Source organism: Eleutherodactylus coqui, chromosome 2 (assembly GCF_035609145.1).
Source record: "Eleutherodactylus coqui strain aEleCoq1 chromosome 2, aEleCoq1.hap1, whole genome shotgun sequence".
Classification (NCBI taxonomy): Eukaryota; Metazoa; Chordata; class Amphibia; order Anura; family Eleutherodactylidae; genus Eleutherodactylus; species Eleutherodactylus coqui.
In genome coordinates this window covers 226,103,209-226,123,524 of record NC_089838.1, presented here as the reverse complement: position 1 = coordinate 226,123,524, position 20,316 = coordinate 226,103,209, and the positions used below count along the sequence as shown (strand labels likewise).

The following is a 20,316-nucleotide window of genomic DNA, read 5'->3' as shown; positions in this document are numbered from 1 at the left end:
AGCATCGGCGAAATACAAAAATGTTCTGGTCGCCCATTGACTTCAATGGGGTTCGTTGTTCGAAACGAACCCTCGAGCATCACGGGAAGTTCGTTCCTAATAACGAACACCCGAACATTTTGGTGTTCGCTCATCTCTATCAATAACCCAAGACCATTAGCTGCCTTATTAATGTATCATATTTCCTACCTGACAAGCCTCCATACTGTGTGGCTTGACGTTTAATAGAAGTACAAAGAAACAGACATCCGTTTTCATATAAAATATTTTATTGTTTCTGAAAACATTAAAAAAACAAATTTTGAGCACTTTCCATAAAAAAACATAACTGAAATTCTACTGCAATTTTAAACTACTGTAGTATCAGCAGTACAACAGACAACAAAACAAGGGGTATTTTTTCTTTTTTTTGTTTTTTCCTTTAATGTGAAAGGATGAAAGGGAATTGTATTTGTCATGTGCTAAAAGATGAAGCACATTCCGCTGGGTCTGTACAGTGACTCAGATATAACGCATATGATAATCTTCCTTTCATAGTCCATAGGTGTGAATATTGCAACGTTTTGCAAAATGATCATATGATACTATATCATGATCCAAAGGTCATTTAGCATTTCATTTTAAAACACTAAAATAGTCATTTAAAAAGTCAAAAACACAAAAAAAAACATTTAACAACTAAGCCGAGTTAGTAAAAAAAAAAATCTAAAGAAAAAAAAAAGAAAAAAAGAAGAACTGAATAACAATGCTTGTCTGGTCAACACAGAACAAGTATTTAGTACAGTAAAAGTGGTTACAGGAATATACTGAGACTGTACAAGGTAATACACACATGCACATTTTGTGATCATGTATTAACACGGTGAAGCAAATAAACTTAATTTCTTCCTGCTGTAATATTCTCATGTAAGAGAATAAGAAATATAAATATCTCACTGAGATTAATGCACATTGCAACATAAGACAATTGTCTGTCATTTTTATGACATTCCGCATTGTTTTCTTAATATAATTAAATTCGTCACTTTTTAAATTTTTTTTTTTATTTTTCTAGTTTAACTCTGGGGCAAAATAGTTGCATTTATCCAAAAAGAGGTGCCGTGCCACAGGTTCAAAAGAAGTTTAGTGCAAGAAGTGAACCTGAGAACTTCTTTGTAATTAATCCTCTTCTTTCCAAGACTGTTCCTATAGGGACAGGATGCATGAAACCTCTTTTTTAAGTAGTTTACAGGCAATAAGAACAGGCACTGCTCCAAGAAAATGCCTTCCAGCAAAATGTAAAGTGTTTGCTGCAATACTATACATATAACACACTGCCAATTTTTTTGTAATCTCTCAAAAGTTAGCAAATTGAGCTAGCTTTCACCGCAAGAAGAGTCTACCTTACACATTCGGCAAACAGTGCAAAATGGTCAAGCGGTAAATAGATCAGAAAGCATATATTCTTTTTTAACTACTATAGAATAAACAGTAAATTACTAGCTATGGTCCAAATGCCCTTGACGGTTTTCAAATTTTGCAAGCTGCCTTAAAAAAATGGCTGCTTAGACCTAAATAATTCAAATTACCCTTCAGGTTTTTTTTTTCTTCCGCTTTTATTTTTTTGTCTTTTAATACTTTGGTACGCAATAGTGCTCCATCTCAATGTACAATAGTGAAAAGTACTAAGAGCAGGTACTGGAAAAAAATTAAAATACCAGCAAACACATAGAACAGCCAAGTAAACTCACTATCACAATCAGGTTTACAGAGCTCGGAGTTGGCCGTAGCACCTTTTGGTAAAATGATATACAACGTTAATTGTCTATTTTTCTTTTTTTTTTTCTTTTTCTTTTTTTTTTTAAAACAATGAAAGCTGGCAAAGATAAAACACAATCAATATTTAATATTCTATACAACTACAACTTCCATTAGACTATGGATTGGGCCAACACTCTAGTCAGTGGGAGTTCTGCACTATTACTCTGCAAAAGTATATTTATGAAGTGCTGCCAAAGATAAAACAATAGTTTTGGAAGTATGAGCGTTTCCAAGCTTGTACACCGAGCTAAAAATTTCTTAACATGCAAAAAGAAAAGAAAAAAAAAAAAAGGAAAAAATGGAAAAAATAAAGGGAAAAAAAAACAGCTTACTTTCAAATGGCATGTTTGCTTATAAAATTCATAGAAGAAAGCTGCTCCAACATACAGCAATCTTGGATAGTTGAGATAAGAAAGTGACTAATGCAAAATAATAATTAAAAAAAAATCTCCATAGGAATTAAATGTTCCTATGTGTTATATCTGGTGTTCAGGAATAACGTCTTTACTCCCCAATTATAAAAGTAGGTTAGCCACTGCTCGGCATGCAAGCATCTTAAGTAAAATGGAGCAAGAAATGAAATGTTATTTGTAGTCCATTAGTAACTTTTCTGGAAAACTGAACACATGCGACAAAGACACAGTTTCTAATATGTACAAATATTAGAAATTTCAAAGCTTAACATTAGTTCCAGTTCAGAAGGATAGGTCTGAGAAAGCCCCTTCTCCAATGAGACTGGATACTTCCCAGATACTTGCACTCCACACTATTTATATCTTCACCAGAGAACAATTATTTTTTCTTCCCCACAATATTTTTTTTTGCTTATATGGACACGTCCAAAAAAAAAGAAAAGAAAAAAAAGAAATAAAAACGTGTAAAAAGGTGTGAGGTCATGAGTTAAAATAATAAAAATGAAAAATTTACATCTTAGTGCATTTTCATAAATTTACAGCTATTCAAAATGAGTCATCCTCAATGAAATAAATAACTTTTTCCTTTAAAATACATATGCCACAAGTGACATGATAATTTCATAGGTACTCAAGTCACTATACTTCGACAAAATGGGCAGTTGTTTCTTGCCTTTAACCAAAATGTTTACAGGGCATATAAGTAGTAGCATGTTGAGGTTTAGCTAAAGTTTTTGTTTTTAATTAGTGTAGCAAAAAAAAAAAAAAAGTGGACTTAATACTGGCTCATCAACTGCCCAAATGAACTGCAGATTAAATGATTATCATGTTAAGAACAGGTGAAATATAGAGAACCTATGCAGCAAACTTTTTGAAAACCTCATAATTATAAATGTTTCTGCTGCGGGAGGCACTTCCATTAAGACAAATACAACGTCTGCCTTTTTTTGTTTGATACAGTGTGCTACATTATAGTACAAGTTTAACCCAACATTTCGACTGCAGGATGGTCTTTACTTTCTATCCATTCAAATCCAGTTGAGGTCATAGAGTTCATAGATTCATTACAGATCTGCTGAAACAAAGGATCGTTGTTCAGCTCCTCCAGTGTAGCTTCATCGTCCTGTACATGCTGCCGTCCTGGATCAAACAACAAGTTTGGATCTAAAGTGTTCAGATCATTGATGCTGCCTGAGAGTTCAGAAGACAACCGGATGTCGCTGGAGAAATCAGAGGCATTGTTCAAATCTGAAGCCACTTGAACGACAAGTTGCTGGTTGGTTTGGAGGCTTTCCCCATCTAACAGGTCTTTAACAGTGCTGTTGAAATCAAGTTGCTGCTCTCCAATTTCAGATTGTGCTTGGTTGTCTCCAGTAGTAAAACCAATTGGATCAGTACTGCTGTTCTTTGTGAGGTAAGCTGGCGTTTGGAATTCATAAGCTGAAGTGCTGGAATTCATCATATTTTGTTGATTGGCACCAGAAAACATGGGGGAGGTTTCCAAAATCTGAGTCAGGTTCATTCTTGCAGTATAGTTAGAAGGCATATTGTTGATTCCCAACCCTCGCACTGCATCATCACGGTCAGAATCCAGTTTGTTTAATAAAACATGGGTGATGTTCTGGGTGTTACTTTGTTTCTGGAGGGATGGGAAAGCGGTCTGCATCATTACAGTTAACGGGACTGACTGACTTCTTTGCGCTAAGCTATTGGCACTGGTGTCTGTTTGGACATTTGCAAGTATATTTTGAACTTCTGGAGTTACCATTGAACCAAAAGCCGTTGCATTAGATCGAGTAGTTGCATTGGAAATGGGGCAATTTGTATTCCCACTTAAGTTACGTTGGCGGTGAACAGCTGGGCTTACACTACGACACCTGAAATTGTTATTTCCAGTTGTACCTGTTCCTTTGTTGTCAAGAGGAGCTGGAACTGCAAAGCCCTCCTGTTTGCTGGTACTGCTTATTGAAGACAGCTGATGCTGAACTGGAGATACAGGAGTTAAACGTCCAAAGTGATTGTCATGATGTCTCGACTGAGACTGATATGACTGACCAGGCACAGCAAAAGCGTGTGGCTTTCTGAAACTGTCTTCTACCAGCTCCTTATAACTTGGAAGAATACCATGAGAGGAAACGGAAGAATTACTAACAGAGCTATATCCATTATTCATCCATTCCAGCTTTGTCTTGTCAGGATGAGTAGCCATAGGCCTCTGCATTGGTTTAACAGGGCTACTTGAAACAATGCTAGCATCATGGTAAGAGATGCTGGAATTTATAGGGGTAAAAGCAAAAGGATTCCTGCATTCAACTGGACTCGGAGGAACACTACTGCTGCAGTTAGAATGTGGCGTCCCAACTGGTGTATGCCGACTACTTCCCAAAGCACTATCTACAGGTGTTGTCTGAGCTAGCCGAGAACACGGGCTTTCTCTTGACAAACTCTGAGGGCCAGAAATCATCTCTGAAGTAGGCGTTGGAGTCAAAGTTGGAGTGGGTGTTGGAGTAGGTGTGTGAACTGGTGTAACACTGCTATGTACTGAATGATAGAAGTGGGCACTATTTGAATGTGTGGGTACTGGTGTACCATGGGCAGCTGATGCTTGGTTTTGGAGCACCATTCCTAAAGTACTATAGTTTTGAGAGTTATTGTTCATTGACATTTGCTCTTCCATAAGTACTAACTCCTCAACAATGCTGTCTTGCGTGAGATCATCATCAAATGAAAAGAAACTATCAGTGGTAGGAGGGTCTGTGAGATCAGAGCGCTGAGGTAACTGGTTAGAAGAATGTGCTTGAAGCTGATTCAAAGACGAATCCTCGAGTTGCTGGCTGTAAGCGTCTTGTGGTAGTCCTTCAAAATCTACAGGTTCCCACACAGTTTTTTGCAGGTTGTCAGCACCAGAAGTACCTGGCATATCCAGGACGCCAATATTTTGAGCCTGCTCACAATTACCAGACGTGAAATTTGAACTTTCAGTAATCTCCTGCCATGTGTTTTGATCAAAAGGAATCTCTGACTTTGAATCACTTACAAACTTAAACACACTACCTTCTAGTTTCACTTTAATGTTCTGGGATGTGGCTTCTAGCTCTTGGGGAGGATCAGGAATTTTGTCAACACAGCTCAAGGAATAATTTGTTACTATCTCTGTCCTATTTCCTTGCTGTGTGCCATCAGTAGGTATTAAAACAACATTTACTGCATTATCATTTTTCGACATCAGTGCTTTTTGAATTTTCTTACCACCACTAACTGCACCAGGTCTCTGACATTCTGAAGAGAGTTGACCAATAAGTGATTTTTTCACTGGTGGGATCTGAGAGTCCTGCACTGCAGTAGTCAAGCGTTTTCTGGGACTCTTACTAGACAATCGGATGTCTCTTCCAGCTGGATCATTATTAGTGTTTAGAATGGGGCCATTATTGAATAAACTCTGGGGTGCAACGCATAAAGTCACAGTACCTTGACTGCTGCTGGTTAAGGAAACAGAAGCACCTTCAGCTAAGCGACTTTTACATTTGGTCCTTGTTCCTTCTGCCCTTTGATCAAGGGCCTTAACAGTTTGAGTGTCACGAGCAACATCTGAAGATTGTTTATCCTGAATGACTTTGGGTGTAAATAACATAACAGGTGTAGCTTTTCTAGATCTGGAACCATCTGTGTTCTCTTGGCACTGCACTTGATGCTCCTCCGTCAGTATTTCGGGTTCAGTTTTAACCTCCACTGAAGATGCCACAGGTGTACCCATTCGAGGTACAGGAGATTGCAAAGAAACTATAGAGCCATTTTTAATTTGTGGCATATTCCTATTTTCATCTATTGAGCTCCCACTTACAGGTGTAGTTTGTTTCACAGAAGTACTAGAGTTAGTGGGAGCAAGCGATATTGTGGTCATTTTCACAACATTCAGCGCGCCGACATGTGACGCGGGCACCACATTTTTAATTGGGCTACTGGTGATAACCACAGTGGTGGGTGAACGGATCGTCAAAGGATTAGAACTGGCTGGCTTAGGCAAAATCTGAGCGTAGCGATGTCTAGCAGATCGATCACCAACAGGACTTGCTGGAACATTTTGGGGAGTCTTTGGTGACTGCTTTACAGACTGCATGTGCTGAGTGACAACTTGAACATTTAGGGGCAGGACCTTCCCCTCAGAGGATCCGATGGGACTAGGCGAGGTCACAAGTGGCCGTGTTCTTTGTACCTGTTACAAGAAATGCAACAGTTTAGTATAAAACATATATAATGAACACTGGAAATGACTGAAACAACTGCAAGACAAGTTGCATTTTTTCATGCCATCACTTTTGGATACATAAAATGTATTGTGTAAAAACTTTTTTTTTTTAGTGGCAGGATCGAGGGAAATAAGTTTTTACATAATATTTTTAATATCATTTTTATGGCATTCAGCATGCAAAAAACCCACTAAGCTAACATGATTCACTGGGATAGCATGATTTCTGCGATACCAGCTTTATCCACTTTATGTTTTGCCTTTTTTTTTGTACACTAATAACACTTTTTAATACAGGTTTTTTTTGTGTTAGCATATTCCTAGAGCCATAACAGTTTACTTGCTCCATCAATAGATCTCTCTGAGGGCTTCTTGTTTTGTCTTCATTTATCCCATTTTTCTGACTAAATCAAATTTTGATCACTTATTTAGTTTTTTTTCTAGATGCAAGAGGATACAAAATCTGAAATTTGGATGTTTTTTTTAATATGATGTTCACCTTGCCGTATAAATATATTAATTTTGCAGATCAGTACAATTACCCCAATACCAAGTTTATATATATTTTTTTCTATAACTATATACCACTATATTTGGATCACCAAATCGTACTTTTTACTGGTACCATTTCGTGATCCACAGGACTTGTTGATTGATTTCTATTCCAATTTTTGTGAGGCAAGATATACAAAATTAGCTATTTTCACAATTTTTCATGGTATGCATCATGCGGATTAAATAATGTAGCAACATTTTCTGTGGGTCATTACAAATACTAGATTTGTTAATTTTTTTAATTTAAATTTTCTTTTTACATAGTAAAGGGGCAAACTTGTGGAATTTTTATATAATTCTAGAATACATCATAATTATATGAAAAAATACACTTCAAACCCCCACCTTTGCCCTTTTACTATGTAACACAAAAAAAACTTTAAAAAAAATCCCAAAAGCATTATATTGATTTATTTTCTTACGCTTTTTCAACACTTTATTCTTGTCCCTCTAGAACCTGTGCAGGGGCACCCGCATGGGAGATCCGCAAATCATGCCGCCCATAGGGATACATGGGTGTCCGCATAGCAGTTTTTTAGCATGCGGATGTAGTTTCTTTTTTTCCCGGCGTGCGGGTCGCACGCGCGGGAAGAAATCGCAGCATGCTCTATTTTCCTGCGGATCCCAGAGACGGCTTCCCCAGAGACGGCTTCCATTAAAGTCAACGGAAGCCGTCCCATCCGCGGCACACCCGCAGCTGTCACTGCGGTCATGAAGAAAGAAGATCCGGCCATGACGGGGGAGATTCGCACTGGATGTGGAGAGGCAAGAAGCTGCACAGGTATGGCTGCGGGATTCAGCAGCCGAATCCGTGCATGCCCGTATGAGCCAGGCCTTACTATAGGAGCTTCTGCTGGTTTACTTACTTCCCCAAGATTCAGAGATGTGTCATATCAAGAAGCTGAGCACAATTAGCACATTGCATTCAGCTTCCCTTCTTGCAGACAGATCACTGCCGGCCCGAGAGAAAGAACTATGCAGCTATGATCTCCCAATGATCAGGCAGAGTGCTTTATGGGCAGTCAGACGAGCACAGTGTTGCCGAGTACCTCTGAGTGGGACTTTTTAGCCACATTTATTTCTTTTATAGAAGTCTTATAGTCCAAAAAAATAAAGTAAATCAACAGAACCAGCAGAGAATGCTGACAAAATACAACTACAAAGCTTTGAGTGTAGCTGTAAAAAAGAATTAGCTATAAGAAATGTTGTAGTTGAAATTCAATGCAGACTTAGTAAGTTTACAGCTACAAGACGACTGACTATAACATAAGCCATTTACAGAAATTACCGGAATTGGGCTAGGAACAGCAGCTACAACAATTCCAATTGGCTGTGGAGAAAGAATGGCGGGGCTTCCATTACAGATACTAGTTATTCCATTGGGTGTATGCCCATCTTGTTTTTTCATTTGCATTTCTCCTGGTAAAGGTGACTGTAGCTTTTGTTCTTGCTGCTTTTTCTGGATTTTCCTCTGCAACTGTTGTTTGGCATCTACAGGAGAAGCGAGAGTCTTCACTTGAGGATGGAAAGCATTACTTTCAGACATAGGCACAAATGCAGATGTCTGTGTTATTCCTTTCAGTCCTGCAAGAAAGTATAGACACTAGGTTACACGACAAGCAGCCCTATGTTTTCAACATTCAAATAATGCTGCCTGGACTAAAGATATTAATTGGGTTTAAAGAGAATCTGCCAGCTATCCTGGCATGTCCTTTTTAGGAAATACCTGTCTTCTCTATTACATAAATTTTGGATCTTCTTAGGGAAGTTCCTGTTTCCCACCACCATGGCTCTCCTGATTAATGTCACCCACCAGAAGCATGCAAGCCTGAAGTTGGAAGAAGGTGCAGACTTGGCATATATGGGCATGGGATGTGTGAGAGAGCACTGGAAAGGGTGCCAGCCGAGCAGTGTACATCAAACTAGCTGCGGATACTGCAGCCACCCAGTCAGCATCCCTGTCGGACAGGAGGCACTTTCACATATTAGGGATGAGCACATAAGCGGTGACTGTGGCTTTAGTTAATTTCTTACACTAGCTGAGCACTTCTATCAGAAATGAACTGATAGAACAGCTGCCTGGCACATATATACAGCCTAAGTGAGGCGTTCACAGCATGTTATGTGAGAGAACTAGCAGGAAAGTCTTGGTGCAATGCAGAAATACTGAATTTTTCACTAGTTCTGTATGGCCTCAAGACTTACCTGCTATCTCTGTCCCGTTACATGCTGTGAAAGGTTCATCTAGGGTTGGGTAAATGGGCTCAGAAGCTTTTGCATCAGTTATTTCTTAGGGTACTTCACACATAGCAGAATTGGTGTAGATTTTCCCCAATGGAAAATCCACACCAAAACTTACATGAAATTCCACATCAAAAACCATGTTAAAATCTGCACTATTGGTACGGATTTTGATGCGGATCCACAGCAGACTTCACCCCCTTGAATTAAAAGGGTGAAATCTGTTGCGGGGTACACATCCAAAACCGCACCAAACAGTGTGGATTTTGTCACAGAGTTTGGTGGGGAACCAAACCAAAATTCGCAGCCCAGATACTGTACCAAATTCCGCTTACATATGCAAGTACTGTTACAAGAAAACAACTAATGTAACAGCTGCCTGGTCCATTTACTCATCACTGATACATGAGAGCTCTGATCAGTGACACTGATCAAGTTTGGAGCCAAGTGGCTGCTGTTTCAGCTAATTTCTTGCAGTATCCTCCTGGGCTGGTGTCCCCAATCACATCTTCAAGTCCTCTTGAGGAGCAGAAAAAAAAAGTTAAATAAAATATAAAACCATAAAGAAAAATAAATTATGTTTTTCCCTACAAAGTATATATTTTATGGAAAACAAACATTAGGTATCGACACGTTCAGAATAATCAGTACAAAAAAATAGCTATCATCCCATATAGCGAATGGCGTAATGAAAAAAAAAGGCCAGAATAAGTATTTTTTATTCATCCACCTCCCCCAAAAAATAAAAAAAAAACTATCAAAAAGTTAAAAAATAAATACTCAGAAATTGTACCACTGGGAACCACGAATCATCCCACAAAATAACCAAAAAGACCTCACGCAGCTCCGTTGGCAAAAAAAATTGTGTCTTAGAATGCAAAAGTGTAGTACATAAAAAAACCACAACATTTAGTAGTGTTTCACAGAATAAAAGGTAACATATCATTTATGCAGTATAGTGACCACCATATGCGGGGGGGGGGGGGGGGGGGATTCCACCAGTCCACCCCTGAAACAGTGTTATTAAAAGTTAAATATAATATACTATACGTATCTCAAAGTGGTGCAAGTCCAGCTCATCCTACAAAAAACAAGGCCTCATATGGCTATTTTTACATATAATTAAAAAAAAGTAGAATAATAATATAAGAAATAAGAATAGGAGTCAGATGATATTTTTTGACCAAAATAAAATGACCACCACTAGAATGCAAACTAGAGAGCACAGAGACTCCTTTCACAGTCACTGTTGATTATCACACAGCTCCTGTCACAAAGTTATAATAGAGGAGATCACAGCTCAGCTTTCTCTGTATTAAGTGAATATATAGAATACAGATGGTACAGGATGTAGTTGATCATTTTAGGCCCCGTCCATGACCATGAATTCGCCGGCGGTAAATCGCCGGAAAATCACGCAGGCTGAAGCTTTCCATAGCGTTGCTATGGAAAGTGCCGCCCCCCTGTCCATGAGCGGAGAATCATTGCGATTCTCTGCTCGCGGACAGCAATTCACAGCATGCTGCCCCGATTCTCCGCGGTCAGCCTATCTGTCAGATAAGCTGACCTGCGGAGAACCGTGTACCAGCTCCTGCTCCCGGGCGGCGGAGATCGGCCGCCGGATACCGCAACGCCCGTGGACAGGGGGCCTAATACCGTAATAGAGGAGGAGGAGGAAATCCCTGACAAAAAAAAGCAGAGGCAGGCAAACAAAACCAATTCAAAATAATAAACAATAGAAAATTACTCAAAAGTATATTTCTTCCAATTTTGGTTCATCTTAATTCCACAGGGGATGCTAATTTGATTACCTGCTGGATCGCCTGCCATTACAGTTAACGCTGCCATTGATTTAGTACCGATATAGTGGCTTTTGACCAGAAAACGAGCCAAATCCAAAACTGAATCAAATGGTTGACTTAGGACCTTCTGAGCCCACTCACAAACAAGGCGACAGGCTGCAGAAACAACCTCTTCATCACTGTTCTGCAGCTGAGCTGATACTTCCATGCCATCCAGCTGAAAACAAGAGAAGAACACACAGTTTAGAGGAAAGTAAAAACGGGCACAAATAGAATTGTATGGGGAATTGCACCCGTAATAATATATTTTATTATAGCTCAACAGCCCTGTAAATACAATTTAGTTCTCTTACTGAATGCACCTCAGTATTAGTGCATTATAGCCACAACTGCATTGACAATTCCATTGGCTGTCAATGAGAATAGTCATCATCATCAGCCGCTCTTAGGTTAAGCTTCCCTTCTGCAATGTGGAGCATCAGATCACTGCTCAGTGACTACACTTCATAGAATATAAATCACCAGTCCATATATAAAATTGTAATATGGTGTTTTAGGGTGGATATTTGTTGGGACATTTACATTTTAGGATAAACACATAACATGCACAGACTTATTGTCTTTAGTAGCACAAAATAATTAAAATCCTTTTTCTAGATATGTTTGTAGAATACAAAAGGCATTAAACTTTGTAAATAAAAATATTAAAAATAGGTCTCGGTATTAGTGTATCTTGACGCCACCAGGAAGTCCTGGTGGAGTCAAGATTGACAGGATGGGGGCGGGGGGGGGGAGCTTTTAGCCTTACATTATTATATGTTAATGCTGGCATGTTAAGGCTAAGCAGATATTTTACCCTCAGCTATTTGCTGCTAGGGGTGTGAGAGGGGCGTTCCTCCTGTCAAACCCCTAGCTTCCGGTGATGTCAAGGTACACTAATACCATAGGTCTCAAAAATGTATATTACATTTTTACATGAAACATAGTAAAACAAACTTGTAATATAATTCTATTTCTAGTTCTCCATCCTTCCTCCCATTTTTGTGGCAAAACCTGTCTACAAAGACTATAGAGGAAAGTTACTAAGAATGGTATGTCAAACGCCGATCTTATCATAATTTCCCCTTTTGACCACAATGTACAGAACCATGGATATGGACCACCTTAAATAAATACAAATCTGAAGTCATTCATCTGTTCACAAGACAACCAATAATGCTTAGAGAAATAAAGTATCTAACAATTACCCCATCTCCCGTCTTGTTGAAATCCAGGTTAGGCAGTGATGGCATATGCACAAAAGCTTTCTTCCTCAATCCACTGTAGCAATACGTAAGTTAATTAAGGTTCAATTCCCAAAGACAACAGAGCAAGAAAAACACAACATTAACATAAAATCTCTGGTATGACAAGATACATCAGTCTAGAACTTATTATGCCATACAAAGTTGCACATTGTAGTACATTATTCCCTGTGAAAGTCAGGAAGGCACCCATTAAAAAAATGGTTTTGAAAAAAATTTGAAATTAATTGCACTGCGATTTTCTATCTAAAGAGTTCCATATAAGTGCTTGTACTACTCGGCTGTCACCAGCAGCCCACAGAGACGAGACTGCGCACGTGTGACCACCGCTTCATTTATTCACACACACTTGGGACGCCCATTCTTGTTGTCAGTGAGGGTCCCCATCACTTAGACACTTATCTCCTTATTCTGGGCATAGGTGATAAGTTGCTTTCCAGAGCAACACCTTTGACCTATGACTTGTCTGTAAGACAACCGCCAGCTTGGAAAATATGTGAACATTGGTGGGGAAATGAGAAAAGGGTACGATTACTCTAAGGCTGGGTTCACACAGGACTGAAATCCTGCCGAAGTCTTGCGGAATGACCACACAAATATTGGGAGATTTCCGCAGGAGAAATGCAGCTTCGATACCCGCAGCCTCTTGCAGCGGCTTCGCCGCCTGCATTCCGCTTCGACCATCTCTTCGCATAGTGCAAAAAATTGACACGCTGTATCTTTTAATTCCGTGCGGCACGTCAATTTCAGCGCGGCTTGGTCGCAACGGATTGACCACAGCGTGTGGACAAGGTTTTTGCAAATCTCGACCACTTTGCTGGCTAATCCCGGAATTAAAGTCTCAGGCGGAATTTACGTGCAGAAAGTCTGCAATTACGACTCATGTGATCCCAGCCTAAGATTCACAAACCGAAAACACTTGAACACATAGGGGGCTTCAAGGAGAAGCAGAACATTCAACTGTATTTTCAAGGTGCTAAATATGGGAGGGAGAAGTGTTTGGGGGTCCGACCAGAAATATATACATCCCACTGCACAGATGTTGCTACAGTATATAGCCAAATCATAAAAAGGTGAGAAAAGATCAAGGTAGACATTACTTTTAATTGTCCTCACACCTTGGAGGATATCACGCTCATCCAATGTGAATGCAGCTTTAGAATATGGCGGTTGCTACAGACAATTCTTCTACGTTTTTGTTTCATTTGTTTTAACCCATTAAGGACCAGATACCTTTTAGGGATTTTACCCATGTGGCAGTTTTACTGCTCTATCTTTTTTCCTTTAGCTACCAAAATTATTTTTGCTGCGTTTTGTTTCCCCATGACATATAGGGCGATTTTTAAAATATCTTTTTCACTGACTTTTTTTTCTTCAGTTTTTTAGTTTTATTAAGGGTAAAAAGCTAAAAAAAAAAAAAAAAAAGATTTTTAAATTTATAGTTTTTAAAATTTTTTTTAAATGAGTATATTTACATTAAAATATAGTACGGGAACGGGTTCCTCATTTTGTTTTGGACATTTTGATATAGTTTTGGATTACGGGGAGCATAGAGCAACGGTTTTGGTTGGTGTCGGCTCTGGGTTATTATCTTTCTTATGTATATAGTGTTATTTTATTCTGGAATTTTTTACTTATTTATGTAACTATACTTTTTACTATTTATGTCCCCCATGACGTCATATAATACCTCTGGGGGACATTGACATGTTTTGTTATATGACATTTTTCCACTGTAGCTGGGGCATCCATAGGAGCCTCAGTTACAGGGAGAAACATCCCCCAGTAGTGACAATAAGTCACTGGCAGAGCTGATCAGGGTCTGCTGGGACAAAGATCACCCTGCGGTCACTGACTGCCGGCTTGTCTAGTGAAAGAAAATTTTCGACTTTCACTTTTTAAGTACATCGCACTCATTGAGCACTGTGTTCTAAATAAAGCACAGGAAGATCCCCTATGTGCCCAAAGAACAGTTTTATGATGATAATTGGAAAAAAGATTTAAAAACTAAGTAAATGTGCTTTTTAGAACAATTCGCTCCTGTTAACTCCTCATAAAAATATCTCATAATTAAACTAAGATGACCAGGATTGGATATAAAATTAGCTATTTTTTTTAGGGAGAAAAAGCTCTAGACAAGCAGACAGTGAAATAATTCTAAATCTGGAGGTATGTAAAAGTATCCTGGTCAGGAAAGTTGTATTTGCATGTTAACTCTTTAAAAGGCCTTAAGGCCCATTTAGACACAACAATTATCGCTCAAAAGATGTTGCTTAGGTGACTTTTGAGCGATAATCGTTGTGTCATTTGCAGCCCCAGATGATCGCTCAAGATGGGCGATCACCTTGCGCTGCCAGTGGAGGATGCAGAAGACAAGGGGGGTGTCCCCGCTTGTCTTCTGCATCCAGCTGTTCTCCACTCCAAGCACTGGGCTTTTATACAGCCGAGCGCTCGGAGCAGAGGATGCAGAAGACAAGTGGGGTGTCCCCTCTTGTCTTCTGCATCCAGCTGTACTCCGCTCCGAGCGCCCGGCCGCTCAGTGCTCTGTTCTTCATACCCAGCTGTCATCAGGAAGCGGGATACAGCTGAAACAATAGTATCAGCTGTATCCCGCTGTGAATCCCTGATAAGACTCATTGTATGAGCGACGGCTTAAAGAAAACTGCACAATGTCAGTGCAGTTACACACAACGATTATCGCTCAAAAGACGGCTTTTGAGCGATAATCGTTGTGTCTAAATGGGCCTTTAGGCTTGTCCCAATCAACAAACCTAAGATGAGAGACAACTCCTTTTCTTTCCACCTTTTATAGAGAAAGTGAGACTGGGAAACTCAAAACCTCTATGGAAAAGGGGGAAGTTTCCTCAAAGGAAGATGGGTCTTAATTGTAACCAACTTAATTGTAAGTCTTAATTTTAGAGAAACAGGGTATGGAGAGTAATGGATTTCGAGATGCGGCCAACAGTAAGGCAACCAAGGAATGACCTCAAAGTATTTGTTGTTCAATAACTGGCCAACCAGAGCTATGGGATTGGGAGCACCAATACCAGATTTGATTTACTAAAAAAGCGTTGTAGTGGGCTGTTAAATTAGGAGCTCCCAAACTGCCATTTTTTAGTGGAGCATATAATATGAACTCTACTATCCGCATTTTTTTATTGTTCTAAATAAAAGATAACAGCTGTTGCTTAAAAAATTGTTAAGAAATGTGGAGGGCATACAAAATTTTAGGTAGTATTTTATAGAGGATAATATGTCCCAACCATGAAGACTCTACCTTTGCTAAAATTATTTACTTCTTCTTGGAAGGAGCAAATTAACAAAACATGATTCACTGAAGCAATATTGCTGAGGGGTTGCATATGTTAATACCCAGGTAGAGATAACCATATAATAAATCAGTGAGTTGAGATATTGAAGGGTCAACTCCAAAGTTACAAAGCTTGGCATAGAATTTACTAGATACTTCCACCATAACCTGGAGGTTACTAATTTTGTAATAGGGGTCTGGCATTTCGCGACTACATCCTTTTCTGTCTGACCGTGCATGGCATACGTTTACTATACCTATTATTGACAAAATAGTAAGGTTTTAATCTGCTATCAGGAGGTTTATCAGTTTAAAAGTGTATTAACTTTTATTAAAGCTACATGGGTTAATTCTGAGGAATCTGTATGAAATTTAGTTTGTAGGTCTTGCAGTTGGGACAGAAGAGTATTCGGAGCTTGTTTTTTTTTTTGTATAAACAGATCCCCCTCATAACCGATTTATAAACATTACAAACTACAAAAGTGTTCATTCCCAGGGTATCATTGATAGAAAGATATTCCTGCAAAGCTTCCTGAAAAGTGTTTTGATAAAACGGTAGTTTCATTAGGAAAGTATTGTTGCGCCAAACACTATTAAAATTGGTGGTGGGGACAAAGCCAAGATCAGAGACACAGGCGCGTGGTCCGATCAGTAGTGGTCCTAACAGTAGCAGATTTAACCATAGAAAGCAGCAACTCTACCAAGAACAAATCAGTCCTGGAAAAGGTTCTCTGTCTTGCACAATAGAATGTATATTCTGTGGAAAGGGCATTAAGGCATCTAAAGGAGTCAAGAAGTTTTCCTAAGCAATGATGATGGCAGAGATGGTGCAGACTGCCTGCCTTGGCTGCTAGTTTCCAGATCTTTGTCTGGGAGAATATTAACATCTCTGCATACTATTAATTTTCTCTTCTGTATTTTTCTTGTTCTTCTCATGACTTTGTTAATAAAACCTACTTGAGGAGGTATTTGGTGCATACACTTGCACTAAAAGTAAAAAGGGAATCACTAATGTTACAGACCAAGACAAAATATCAATATATCAGAAGAGTTTAACCCCTGCCTGTCTTCTGATAGGGCAGAAATCTTATTCACCAGTCTGGGCCTATCTAAGAGGAAGACAACTCCATCACCTCCGGCATCACGGGGCTCCGTCATATTGGTGGTGCATGGTATAGCTCTACTGCTAGAGCCTGAGCTGGATTCTCCATCCCGATGCTGCTATAGAGTGCCTCTCTGTTCAGGGAACGAAGGGGAGGGAGAAGACTGCTCATCTGAGTCGTGCTGTATGTAATCCTCCAAGTCCACTGGGCTTTTCAATGCTTCCTCCAAAGAGCCATGGCCTGGGGCTCCCTCCTCCATATTGCCTCCGAATTCACGGGCAGCAAAGAAGTCTGTTAGCTTTTTGTATCTGTTTTTGATGCTCTGTTGCGGGTCACTACGTGAGTCCTGGTAGGAGGCAGTGGATTTTCCTCCAAACGTCCCGTGGGTAAGCTATGTCAACATCGCTTACAAGATCTTGAAACAGAGCTCACAGAGATGCGACCACCCACATCTATATCCAGGCCACACCCTGAATTTTAGAGTGTTTAATAAAAATACACATTTTAAATCGGCCTATTTTTATCACCTAAATGAACTACAATGTGTGTCGAAAATCAATGTAAGAATTACTTGTATATGCAAAACCTATATAGAGTTATTCTTTGTTGAAAGGCACATATCAGATTTCCAAAATTTCGCCTGGTCATTAAGATGTAAACAGGCTTAGTCACTAAGGGGTTAAAAATACTTTGCCAAAAAAATCTAAAAAGGAGTATTTACTTAGAAGCAGCATCTTCTTTACAATGAGTAAGAGAAATGCCAGGACAGGCTGAATAAAAAAATGTTTCTACAATTTACTAAAATCTGTTAACTACCTTACACACACCTACTTAAAAAAAAAAAAAGCCTCAAATGCACAGCAAAAACCTATGGGGACATTTACAAAAAGGCTGTATCCCACAATACTGGTATACAAAAATCAAAATTATTAGTAGACTCTGAAATAAAAATACATATTGAACTTTAGAATGCATTAGTCCAAAAGGATTTAATTCCCCTTGCTTAGGGTAAAGCGCGCTGTAAGGAATATTGTCTTTAACTTGCAAATAACATTCCCTAAATTTAGTTGCAGGTTGAATTACAAGAACAGATGTTTTGTGAAGGAGCCCGTGCAGATTTGGACACACTTAAGTAAAGGATATTTTGATTTTCCTCTTGTGCCCAGGCGACGTGCCTTCATGTTTGGAAATACATTTTTCATAATCTTTCCAAAGTCAGCAGCACTTAGTGGGTGATAGCCAAGATTGTCACAATAGCTCCTGAAAGACAAAAGATGATAACCTTGATATAAGTAACAGAGTTGGATTGCAGCGCTAAACGCTGTCAAAGGCTTCCATTGTTTCAGTGGAGCCTCTCACACAGGCGCAGAGAGCAGCTGAAAAGTGGCGCAATTTTCTAGCAGAGTCTGTCCTATTTTTGAGTGTTTAGCGCTCCTCATCAATGAGGAGGAATGCTAAATACCGGCGTCAGCTGCAGCATCGCTGTGGCCCAAACAAAGTAAAATGCGGCAAAGCTCCGCGATTTAAATTGCGATGTTTTCCACAATGCACGTGTGAGGGAGGCCTTGGCTACATTCAGACTGTGTTCTGTTCTCCATCTGGCCTATCACACGAAACCCTCAGAAGGGGAACAAAACACAGTTTGAATCTAGCCTAATGGTGGTGCCGAAACTGAAGCCCAATCACAGAAAGGCCATGTGATTGATGAATGTGATCTCAAAAGACCAAAGTAGATACAGCGCTTGGCTAAGTGTCACAGCTCCACAACAGCTGATTAATAGGGATTCTAGGAGATATATATATATATATATATATATATATATCCATCCCCCAAGTAACCCCATTATGGCCCCCTGCACACTAGCAGAAATTCCACAGCGGGATTTCCCACAGAATTTCCACCCCTGCCCACCTGCATAGGATTGCATTACAAAACACAATCCTATGCAGACGGACGCGATTTATCCGCGTGAAAATACACGCGTGAAAACAAATCACGACATGCTCTATTTCAATCCCAGCGCGTTGGCTCCGCTCTGCACATGCGCCTACTGGGCGTCAGCCGGCACATCACAGAGCCGCGGGAGCTGGTGAGAGCCGCACTGCTCCCTGCAGGGGCGTGGATCGGATCCCGCTGGTGATCCGACCCGGCCATCTGCAGGCGGCCTAAGTATTGTGCAAGGAAGAAAGAATATGCAGTCACCAGGAGTTTCATGGTTACGGTATCAATGCCTAGTACAATCAGCCAGCTAGCTTACTAAGGTTTGATATAAGGGTATCAGTTATGATAAACCTTTCATTTGGAGTATCTTTAACATGTAATAAACAAAACATGAAAACACGACTGCAACCAGGTAATTTACATAAAGAGCTTTAAGGGGGTCTTTCATCATAACAGATTGACCTTAAACTCTTACTGTCTGCCTTATTCACTCTCGTCTTGGTTACTGCAACTCCCTACTGATTGGGCTTGCCCTCCCTAACCCATCCTGAATGCATGGGCCAGGCTTATCTTCTTGTCAAGCCGCTACACTGATGCCTCCACCCTGTACCAGTCACTGCACTGCCTGGCAAATATAGAACATGATTTAAACTCATCACTCTCACTCAAAAGGCCCTCCACAGTGCTGCACCGCCTTCTATCTTCTCCTTCATCTCTGACTACCACCCTACTGGCCCCCTCTGTTTTGCTAGTTGACCTTAGATTTAATCCCGTTCTAATCCAGACCTCTCACTCCTGCCTCCAAGATTTGAGCTGCACCAGTTCTCTAGAATGCGCTACCCCAGAGAACTAGGTTAATTCCGAATGCCTTCAGCTTAAGAATGCCATAAAAACAATGCCTACCATATTCCTTAATCTAAACTCTTCTCCATCTACCCTAATTCTACACGTTCCTCTTGGAAACCAGAACCCCTTTTTTTACACTTTTTCCCAGACACACATCTATTCTTATTCACAAACATGGCTGGTGATCAACTCAGCTTTATCAATGAATGAATGAATGAATATATATTTATACACATAGCACACGATGTATGTACTTCCTTATCATTTGTAAGCTCTTGCGAGCAAGGCCTCACCCCTGTTGTTCAAGATTCATATCAGTTCAATACTCAATGTTTTGATTCATTTTGTGTATATCTACCTTGATTTTCAAAGCGCTGCGGAATAGGTTGGCGCTATACGAATAAATTGTATTATATTGTTATTTAAGAGGCTACTAGTGATGTTACAATGGAGAAACTCTGGATTCATAATCCATGCATGGGATAAGCACTGCCTCTATCATAGTAAACCTGATGCTAAGAGCATCTTCATACACATGAGGATGTTACAATAGCCTAGAAACTATGTAAAAAGTGAAAGGAATGATGCCGACTGAAAAAAAAAGGGGGACAATTTCAACTATCAAAGGTGAATTGAAAGGATGGGAGAACTTTACAAGGCTTTTTTTCAGCAATCTTGACTTTTAATCCTTTCCAATCCAATTTGTATCCTGGTTTTCCTAGGGGCTTACTCTTTTTCTGCCATTATACATCTA

At 39.7% G+C, this 20,316-nt stretch overlaps 1 protein-coding gene across 1 annotated transcript in view; it reads right to left on the bottom strand.

Annotated features, from left to right (window-relative positions):
- Positions 1–251: 251 nt before the first annotated feature.
- The window catches only part of RFX7 (regulatory factor X7), a 70,302-nt gene continuing 50,237 nt past the window's right edge, over positions 252–20,316 (bottom strand). Inside the window, exons 5-9 of the mRNA XM_066592557.1 lie at positions 17,918–18,034; positions 12,305–12,389; positions 11,067–11,274; positions 8,303–8,598; positions 252–6,426 (exon numbers count right to left, since the gene is read on the bottom strand). Of these exons, the coding sequence (XP_066448654.1) occupies positions 3,196–6,426; positions 8,303–8,598; positions 11,067–11,274; positions 12,305–12,389; positions 17,918–18,034 (3,937 nt within the window). The 3' untranslated portion in view covers positions 252–3,195. The remainder of the gene's footprint in view (positions 6,427–8,302; positions 8,599–11,066; positions 11,275–12,304; positions 12,390–17,917; positions 18,035–20,316) is intronic.